A 9,251-nucleotide genomic window follows, 5' to 3' on the forward strand; every position below is an offset into this window, starting at 1 on the left:
TATGGGAAGGTCTTTATTGCCCCCACTCCCAGCCACCATCAGCTTCCAAACTGAGCCCTCTAAGTCTCTCCAACTTGCTCTCAGGACCAATGGAATACAGCCACAGCCCAGGTATCTCCTTCTGGGGGACCGAGGTACTCTGGGGGGGAAGGGTGTCATACTGCGGCAGAGGGGCCCCGAGGGGACCCAAGCAGCATTCCCATGGAGGAGAGCAGGAGCAAGGGTCCCTCTTGGCACCCATGGTGGAGGAGGGGCTCCCTAAGTGGGGATGACGCCGGTGGCTAGGAGCACAATGATGAGGACCAGGATGAAGACAATCACGCAAATGATAATGATCATCTTCATGTTCTTCCACCAGAACTTGCGCGCCACCTTCTGTGATGTCGTCTTGAAATGTTCTGACTGTTGGGGATGGGTGAGAAAAGGCGGAGTGAGTGAGATAAGGGGAGTACCAGAAGAAGGCCCACCTGCTATACAGCAAAAATATCTACGTGCTAACAAACTGTTAAATACAGAGATAATCTACCCCTGCTCCCCATCCCCCACACACCTATATCTTTAGTCTGGCTGAACAGGTTCGGGTTTAGAATTCCTAAGCTCCTGGGAGTTCTCCACCTGGATACAGGCCAGGAGTCCCTTTTTGTTATTCTCCTTGTACTATCAAGCACATTGCGGGTTCTTTTAAAAAAAAGCAATCCTGTGTATTTATTCTTATGGTCTGAGAAGCAGAGAGACAGATAGAGCTCCCATCTGCTGATTTGCTCCCTTGTCTGAAGTGGTCTGGGCCAGCCACGAAGTAGAATCCAGTACCTCAGTCCAGATCTCCCACAAAGATGGCAGCGACCTGCTGTCTGCATCAGCAGCAAGATGGAATTAGGAGAGCCCAGCACAGTGACCTAGTGGCTAAATCCTTGCCTTGTAAGCACCAGCATCCCATATGGGTGCTGGTTTGTGTTCTGACTACTTTTCCCATCCAGCTTCCTGCTTGTGGCCTGGGAAAGCAATAAAGAATGGCCCAAAGCCTTGGGACCCTGTACCCATGTGGGAGACCTGGAAGAAGCTTCTGGCTTCAGATCAGCTCAGCTCCAGCTGTTGTGGCCACTTGGGGAGTGAATTAGTGGATTGAAGATCTTTCTCTCTGTCTCTCCTTCTCTATGTAAATCTGTCCTTCCGATTTAAAAAAAGAGAGAGAGAGAAAGAAATAAAGAAAGAAAAGCAAGAACCAGTCTCTCCAGGGCTGGACAGGAAAGCCAAGGCCCCCAGGCTGGGCTGACCTTTGGAGTTATTGCCTTCTTGAGCAGCTGGCCTCACTCCTTGGCTAGGGAGAGGGAGGAATGAGGTCCAGCAAGATGTGTGGGAGATATTATTCTAGCCCCAGCTGGCAGAGGACCTCAGCATAGCAGAAGTTCATTACTCTTCCCAGCATCTTTCTCAAGCTGACTCAGCAAGACTCTAGCAATTTCCCACCACCTGTTTCCTAATTCCTGGAGGAGCTCAGCACCCCAGGAAGCTTCTCACAGAAGGGCTGTTTCTGCTCTGGGGAGGGGGAGTTTGGCTCTAGATGACTATCACAGGCAACCTTCACAGGGAAAATCTCGAAGCAGAGAAGCCTAAGAATGCAGAGGTTGGGGCCAGCACTATGGCACAGTGGGTTAAGTCACTGCCTGCGACCCTGACATCTCATATGCTCTGCTTCCAATCCAGCTCCCTGTTCATGTACCTGGAAAAGCAGCAGAGAATAGCCCCAGTTTTTGACTCCCTAAACTCCTATGGGAGACCCAGATAGAGCTCCAGGCTTGTGGAACGTTGGTCTGGCTCAGCCATAAGAAAGTAAACCAGTAAATAGAAGATCTCTTTGTTTCTCTGTGTAATGCTGCTTTTTAACGATTTATTTATGTGTATTTGAAAGGTATGGTTACAGAGAGAGAGAAGAGAGCGAGAGATTTTCCCTCTGCTGGTTCACTCCCCAGATGGCTGCAACAGCTAGAGCTGGGCTGGTCTGAAGCTAGGAACCGGGACCAAGGTCTTGAGCAATCCTCTGCTGCTTTCCCAGGTCATAAGCAGAGAACTGGATTGAAAGTGGAGCTACTGGGCCCGGCGCGGTGGCGCAAGTGGTTAAGGTCCTCACCTTGCATGCCCGGGATCCCATATGGGCGCCAGTTCTAATCCCGGCAGCTCCACTTCCCATCCAGCTCCCTGCTTATGGCCCGGGAGAGCAGTTGAGGACGACCCAAAGCTTTGGGACCCTGCACCCGCGTGGGAGACCCGGAAGAGGCTCCTGACTTCGGATCAGCATAGCATCGGCCGTTGTGCTCACTTTGGCATAGCATTGGCCCGTTGCGCTCACTTGGGGAGTGAATCATCGGACGGAAGATCTTCCTCTCTGTCTCTCCTCTCTGTATATCTGCCTTTTCAATAAAAAAAAAAAATAATAATAAAAATAAATCTTAAAAAAAAAAAAAAAAGAAAGTGGAGCTACCGGGACTTGAACCAATACAGGACGTTACTGCTGTAGATGGAGGCTTAACTTGCTAAGGTATGGTGCTGGCCTCATCAATAATTTTTTTTTAATTAATGAATGTGTTGATTGAGCCATTTTTCTGGCTCAGAAAATGTCTCCATGGGTCAGCCTCTTACCCCCTACCCAGTCACAGGACTCATTCCCTGGACCCGATGACCAATGGACGCAACTAAGCAGAATAGGAAACGGGGACCCAATTCAAGTCAATACCCAGAATAGATGAAAAGGCAGTAGATGTGACAGACCCATCCCTTCCACTCAGCCAGCCAGCCAGCAATCCTCCCTCCCAGCCCCAACTCTCCTAGCCCACAGGGGCTCCACAGCTCACAGTGGCTTCCAGGTCCTCTGTCTTATTACGCAGCTGGTCCAGATTCTCCCCTCGTGCCAGGATTCGCTCCACATTCTGGGTCATGATATGCTTGACTCCCTCCACCTCACTCTGCAGGTTCCGCATGCGGTCATCTCCTCGACCTCCACTGGCCTCCTCCTGAAACACAGGACAGGGGTTAATTAAGGCAAAGCGGTGGAGGTGGGGTATGAGACCCGGGGCTCAGTGGGCAGGGCAGGGCAGGGTATGCTGAGGTATGCTTCAGTGTGTATTTAGTGCTTGAATTGTTTACAAGCCATCTTCTCCTGTCTGACTCGTGCCATAAACAGCACATGTGTCAACTCCTGGATGGTGAGAGCTGATGCTGGCCACAGTGGATCACGCTGCTCGTTTGGGTTCTCAGGGCCTGCTCACACAGGGTGGTGGGTGCTGCAGAGCTGGCATCTCATAGTGTCCTCCTTCTGGGCAGACCCAAGTCCTGGAGCCCTGCCCGACTGAGTCCTCAGGACACCTGTCAGAGCCAGCCACCAGGACACAGCATCTGGCCCTGGGTTCCTTGGGCTCCCAGACAGCTGCTGGGGGACTGTTCCAGCCCCAGGGGCTTCCAGGACAGCCAAGTCCTAGCTCTGCGGCTGGGATCCAGAGCAGGGAGCAAACAAGTCCCCCACAAGGCGTCTTGAACTGCTGAACACACACTTCTGCTTCCCTCTTGGCTGGGCCGGCACCCTGCCCAGGCACAGGGCCCCTGGCGCCGCCTGCTCTGTGCAGATACTCAATGAAAACAGCCACCTAAGTGGTGGGGGAAGTAGAGGACAAGCCTTCCAGTCTTGTGCCTCCTGCCGCGGGCTTCATGATAAGGTTTTTGAACAGGGAGGGAAAACAGCACATAGCTCCTCCCCTCCTGACCCTCTGGGCACCCAGGGACACAGCCAAGGGAGTTGGAGGAAGTTTGATTTAGCCCAGAAAACCAATTTCTGGTCCCCTGGTTGCTTCCTTTGACTCGGTATTGGGGCAGATCTTTTGGGGTTTTGTACAGGGATAAAGTGGAAGCCCCCCCCCCACTACCCCTCCCCGCCCCGATGTCAGAGTTGGCACTGTTGGCCTGGAACTTGAGCCAGGAACGACAGAGCCACTCGCTGCCCCAGTGGCGGGTGTCACAACAGCCAATTTGGCCCTGGGTGGAGGGGGGGAGGAGGTGGAAAGTGACAGCAACTCTCCGCCGGCAACTCGGACTCCCCCACCCCCACCGCAGCCCAGTTCAGGGTCAGGAGAGAGGTGTGTGGTGGGGGCAAGAGGTGGGGAGGAGTTCAGGGGAGGGAGATGGTAGGAAGGGAGAGGAACACCGCCCAGGCGGCTCAGAACTATTTGTGGCCAACTTTGTCAGAGAGGCCACAAGCAGTGGTCCGGCCCTCTGACTTTGCCACCACCCTCCGCGCCTCCCTTCCGGCCGGCCAAGCCCCAGTCCCCAGCCCCCGTTTGCAAAGCAGCCCCCCTCCCGGTCTGGCGGCGTCTGGCGCCCGGATCGCTCACCATGTCTGCCAGTCGCTGGGGCCCGTCAGCAGCACAGCTCACCCTGGCTGCTTCCTCCCAGGCAGCTCTCGCTCCACTTCCTGCTTTCTCCAACTTTCAGCCCGCCCCTGCCCACCTCGCATCCCTGCGCTCCGGCCACACCTAACGCAGGTTTCCCCAGGTAGGCGGACTCACGTCCCTGCCCTCCCAAGTCTCCACCCAGCCAGGGCTTCAGCTTAAAGCCACAAGGCTCCCCGGGGTGGGGGAAGAGGGTTAGGCGAGGGACACCAAAATTCTCACCGCTCGTCAGGAACTACAAAGCAAAGATCAAGCAGCCTGCTTGGGCTTCCTGAGGCTGGACTGACAAGTTTTAAAGTCTAGGCTATGTCTAACTCCGGGAATCAATTTGAAGCAATTTGAGGGAGAGTAGGAGGATGACTGTTGAGATCACAGGAAAGCAGGTGCAGAGGTGGCAAGACCTTAGGACTGTGGATGGACAAGAAAGGTTAAAAGTTTGGAATGCTGTCACCTTGAGCTTCAATGACAGAAGGCTCTGGGTTACAGGTTACATGAAGCTGAGAGAACTTCCTCACTTCTTTAGCTTTTGCAGGTGCTAAGCAGTAACAGCGATGTGCCCAGCGTGGTATCTCCTATCAGCTAGGTTGTCGGGAAATATTAGCCCACCGACTGGACTCCTTCCCTTTTAGGGTTCAACTATCTTGCATTTCCCTTCAGGGGACAGTGTGTTGGCCAGAGGAGGGGGGGAGGGAAAAGGGTCGGTGACCCAAGTCAGTGGCCAGAGGACGACCCAATGAACCAGACAAGGACCCAGGCACAAAGAATTTTTCCACCCATGTGGCCCTAGGCCAAAGAAAAGCCAGAGAAAATTTGCTCTTCCCGGATGGGATTTATCAAGACAGAAGAACAATAACAGGGACATGCAGAAGGAAACAAACATTCCTGTCTCATCCCAGAAGAAATGACAGTTCCAAAGAGGAAATGTCACCTTCACCAACACATACTTAAAAAAAACAAAAAAAGTGTGGAGCTTAGCAGACTAATCTACTGCCTGTGGCACCAGCAACCCACATGGGCTCCAGTTCAGGTCCTGGCTGCTCCACTTCCAAACCAACTCCCTATTAGTGGCTGGAGGAGGGGCAGGTGGGTAGCAGAGGGTGACCCAAGTGTTTGGGCCCCTGCACCCATATGGGAGACTCAGGCTCCCTGTTGTTGTTCAAACAAACCTCTCCCTCTTTTTTTTTTTTTTTTTTAGATTTGTTTGTTTCACTTCAAAGAGTTACAGAGATGAGAGACAGAGAGAGAGAAATCTTCCTTCCACTGGTTCACTCCCCATACGGCCACAATGACCAGAGCTGAGCTAATGTGAATCCAGCAGCCTCTGGCAGGTCTCTCACGTGAATGCAGGGGCCCTTGGGGATTAAGCCATCCTTCCCAGGTCACAAGCAGGGAGCTGGATGGGAAGTGACACAGTTGGGACCAGCATTTCAGGTGGTGACTTTATCCACACTGCCATAATTCCATCCCATTCGCTGAGTCCTGAATCATTGTTGGTCATGTAGCCCACATTCCCTGTCTCCTATCCACAGCAACTCCTGTTTCCTCGTCAAGGCCAGTGATCCTGTCTGGACAGGACAAATCCAACCTCCTCCAAATTGACCATTACTATTACTATTATTATTATTATTTGGAAGTCAGATATATAGAGAAGAGGAGAGACAGAGAAGAAGATCTTCTGTCTGATGATTTACTTCCCCAAGTAGCTGCAATGGCTGGAACTGTGCGGATCTGAAGCCAGGAGCCAGGAGCTAGGAGACTCCTCTAGATCTTCCATGTGGGTGCTGGGTCTCAAGACTTTGGGCCATTCTCGACTGTTTTCCCAGGCCATAAGCAGGGAGCTGGATGGGAAGCGGGGCCACCGGGATTAGAACTGGCATCCATATGAGATGCCAGCATGTTCAAGGCAAGGACTTTAGCTGCTTGGCTACCATGCTGGGACCCAAACTGACTGTTCTTGTGCTTGTCTGTTCCTTCACTATCTACTATCCTCCAAAAACACATATTTGACTAAGTCCCACTCAGCCTCTGGCTTAAAACCCATACTTCTCTGCTTGGCATTCTGAGAGTGTACTCAACCTGCTTTTCTAAGCTTATCTGTCATGAGACTCACCTCCCAGCCAACCCCTCAGTCACGCTAAATGATCAGCTCTTCTCCCAAACACCTCACTCCACCCCTTTCCTTTTCCTTTCTTTTTAAAATATTCACTTATTTTTATTTAAAGGCAGATTTTAACAAATCTTTTTAAAAATTAAAAAAAAACCTACCAAACCATGTTCTAAGGTGGTTATATCATTTTGCAATCCCATTGGTTGTGAAGGCGGTTGTTCCACACCCTCACCAACACTGCATGTTGTCAATGCCTTGTATTTTAGTCACTCAAATAGTAATGTGGTAATCTCTCATTGTAGCTGCTCTAATTTGCAATTCTTTAAGGATCGAACATGGTGAGCATCCTTCTTCTTCTTTTCAAAAGATTTATTCATTTTTTATTGCAAAGTCAGATATATAGAGAAGAGGACAGACCGAGGGAAAGATCTTCTGTCCAATGATTCACTCCCCAAGTGACTGCAACAGCTGGAGCTGAGCCTCGACTGTTTTCCCAGACTACAGGCAGGGAGCTGGATGGGAAGCAGGGCTGCTAGGATTAGAACCAGCGCCCATATGGGATCCTGGAACGTTCTGCCGGGCCCGAGCATCTTTCTTCTTATGTCTTCTCTCTTTCTCTGTTTTAATAAACACCATTTTACCTGACAGTTCATTTGAGAGGTACCCTATGATTATTCAAAATCACAGATTTTTTAGCAGTTAGGGATCAGTGCTGTGGCATAGCAAGTTAGCCTTCATATAGAAGTGCCAGCATCCCATAAGAATACCTGGCTGCTGTGCTTCATCCAGCTCCCTGCCAATGGCCTGAGAAATGAATAAAGTGCTTGGGTCCCTACACCCACATGAGAGATTCACAAGAAAATCCTGGCTCCTAGCTTTGGATCTGCTCAACTTAAACTTTTGTGGCTATTTGGGTAGATGAAGGATCTTTCTGTCTCCCCTTCTCTCTGTGGAGAAGGAATGCTTGAAGCAGACATAAGGACCCAGCTGCTGCCAACAAAGCTAGACCTTAAAGAGATTTGCGTGTAAATCAAGTCTATCTTTTTTTGTGTGTGTGAAAAATATACTCAGACCTCATAAAATGCTGTTATCTAAACAAGTAATGGGCTTGCTAGACATTAAATGAACCAATCCATTTTTTTTCTTTAATGATTTATTTATTTTCATTGGAAAATCAGATATACAGAGAAAGAGAGAAAGATCTTCCATTTGCTGATTCACTCCCCAAAGTGGCCCCAACAGCCTGGTGCTGAGCCAATCCAAAGTCAGGAGCCTAGAGCCTCTTCTGGGTCTCCCACGTGAGTGCAGGGTCCCAAGGCTTTGGGCCATCCTCGACTGCTTTCCTAGGCCACAAGCAGGGAACTGGATGGGAAGTGGAGTTGCTGGGATTAGAACCGGTGCCCATATGGGATCCTGGGGCATTCAAGGCGAGGTCTTTAGCCATTAGGCCACGCCGCTGGGCCCAAACATGAATCTTTTTTTTTTTTTAAGATTTATTTTTTTATTTTTTTTTTATTGGAAAGGCAGATATACAGAGAGGAGAGACAGAGAGGAAGATCTTCCGTCTGATGATTCAATCCCCAAGTGAGCACAACGGCCGATGCTATGCCGATCCGAAGCCAGGAGCCTCTTCCGGGTCTCCCATGCGGGTGCAGGGTCCCAAAGCTTTGGGCCGTCCTCGACTGCTCTCCCGGGCCACAGGCAGGAAGCTGGATGGGAAGCAGGGCTGCCGGGACCAGAACCGGTGCCCATATGGCATCCCGGGCATGCAAGGCGAGGACCTTAACCACTTGCGCCACCGCGCCGGGCCCCCAAACATGAATCTTAAAAAAAAAAAAGTTACAACCCATTTGGCCCAGTGTGGTAGGTAGCCTAGTGACTAAAGTCCTCACCCTGCATGTGTCGGGATCCCATATGGATGCCGGTTCTAATCCCGGCTGCTCTACTTCCCTTCTAGCTTTTTTTTTAAGCTAGAAAATTAAAATATATATATATATATATTTATTTATTTATTATTGGAAAGCCAAGATTTTACAGAGAGGAGAACCAGAGAAATCTTGCATCTCCCGATTCACTCCCCCAAATGGCTGAGATGGCTGCAGCTGGCATGGTCACAAGGCAGGAATCAGGAGTTGCCTGTGGACCTCCCACATGAGTACAGGAACCCAAGGACTTGGACCATCCTCCTCTGCTTTCCCAAGCACATTAGCAGGGAGCTGGATAACGGTGAGCAGCCAGGGCACAAACCAGCGCTCGTATGGGATGCCGGCACCATAGGTGGAGGCTCGAGCTACTATGCCATCGAACTAAGGACTCACACTAAGCATTCATCCTGAGCAGGGTCAGTCCTTCCTCCTGAGCCCTGAACTGTCTGCACCTGACTGTTCTCGTCGGAGAGCACTGCGAGGCCTAAATGGGTCAGGCAAGAACCCGAGCTACTGGGCTCAAAATCTTAGCATTGAAAAACCAGCAAGCCCTTAGCGTTGAAAGACCAGCAAGGGCTCGGCAGGCGTTAAGCCAGTGGCCTGGGATGTGAGTGGACCCCAGAACGCGCCGTCTGCACCATCTCAGGCCCCGCCCCAGGGTTCCCAGCTCCGCCTCCTGACTCCCCGCTCAGGGCCTTTCGCGACAGCAGCGGCGCTTTCCGGCCGGCCACGCGGGTGTAGACGTGTCGGGGAGGTAGAGCCTATGGGAGAGCGCGTCCGCGG

The 9,251-nt window shown here is 51.3% G+C and overlaps 1 protein-coding gene across 1 annotated transcript; it reads right to left on the reverse strand.

Annotated features, from left to right (window-relative positions):
- VAMP8 (vesicle associated membrane protein 8) lies at nt 1–4,510 on the reverse strand. Its single transcript, XM_040993597.1, has 3 exons — nt 4,380–4,510; nt 2,850–3,008; nt 1–402 (listed from the first exon to the last, which is right to left on the reverse strand). Exons 1-3 carry the CDS (start codon nt 4,380–4,382, stop codon nt 259–261), a joined length of 306 nt encoding a protein of 101 aa, XP_040849531.1. The 5' UTR covers nt 4,383–4,510; the 3' UTR covers nt 1–258.
- Nucleotides 4,511–9,251: the final 4,741 nt, after the last annotated feature.

The sequence above is a fragment of the Ochotona curzoniae genome, unplaced genomic scaffold (genome assembly GCF_017591425.1).
Source record: "Ochotona curzoniae isolate NIBS_2020 unplaced genomic scaffold, NIBS_Ocur_1.0 contig_883, whole genome shotgun sequence".
NCBI lineage: Eukaryota > Metazoa > Chordata > Mammalia > Lagomorpha > Ochotonidae > Ochotona > Ochotona curzoniae.

Bases quoted from the DNA above. Each gene is read 5' to 3' on its own strand.
- VAMP8 (XM_040993597.1), bottom strand. The intron at 403-2,849 runs GTGAGCTGTGGA...CATCCCCAACAG, and splicing joins CAGAGGACCTGGAAGCCACT to TCAGAACATTTCAAGACGAC.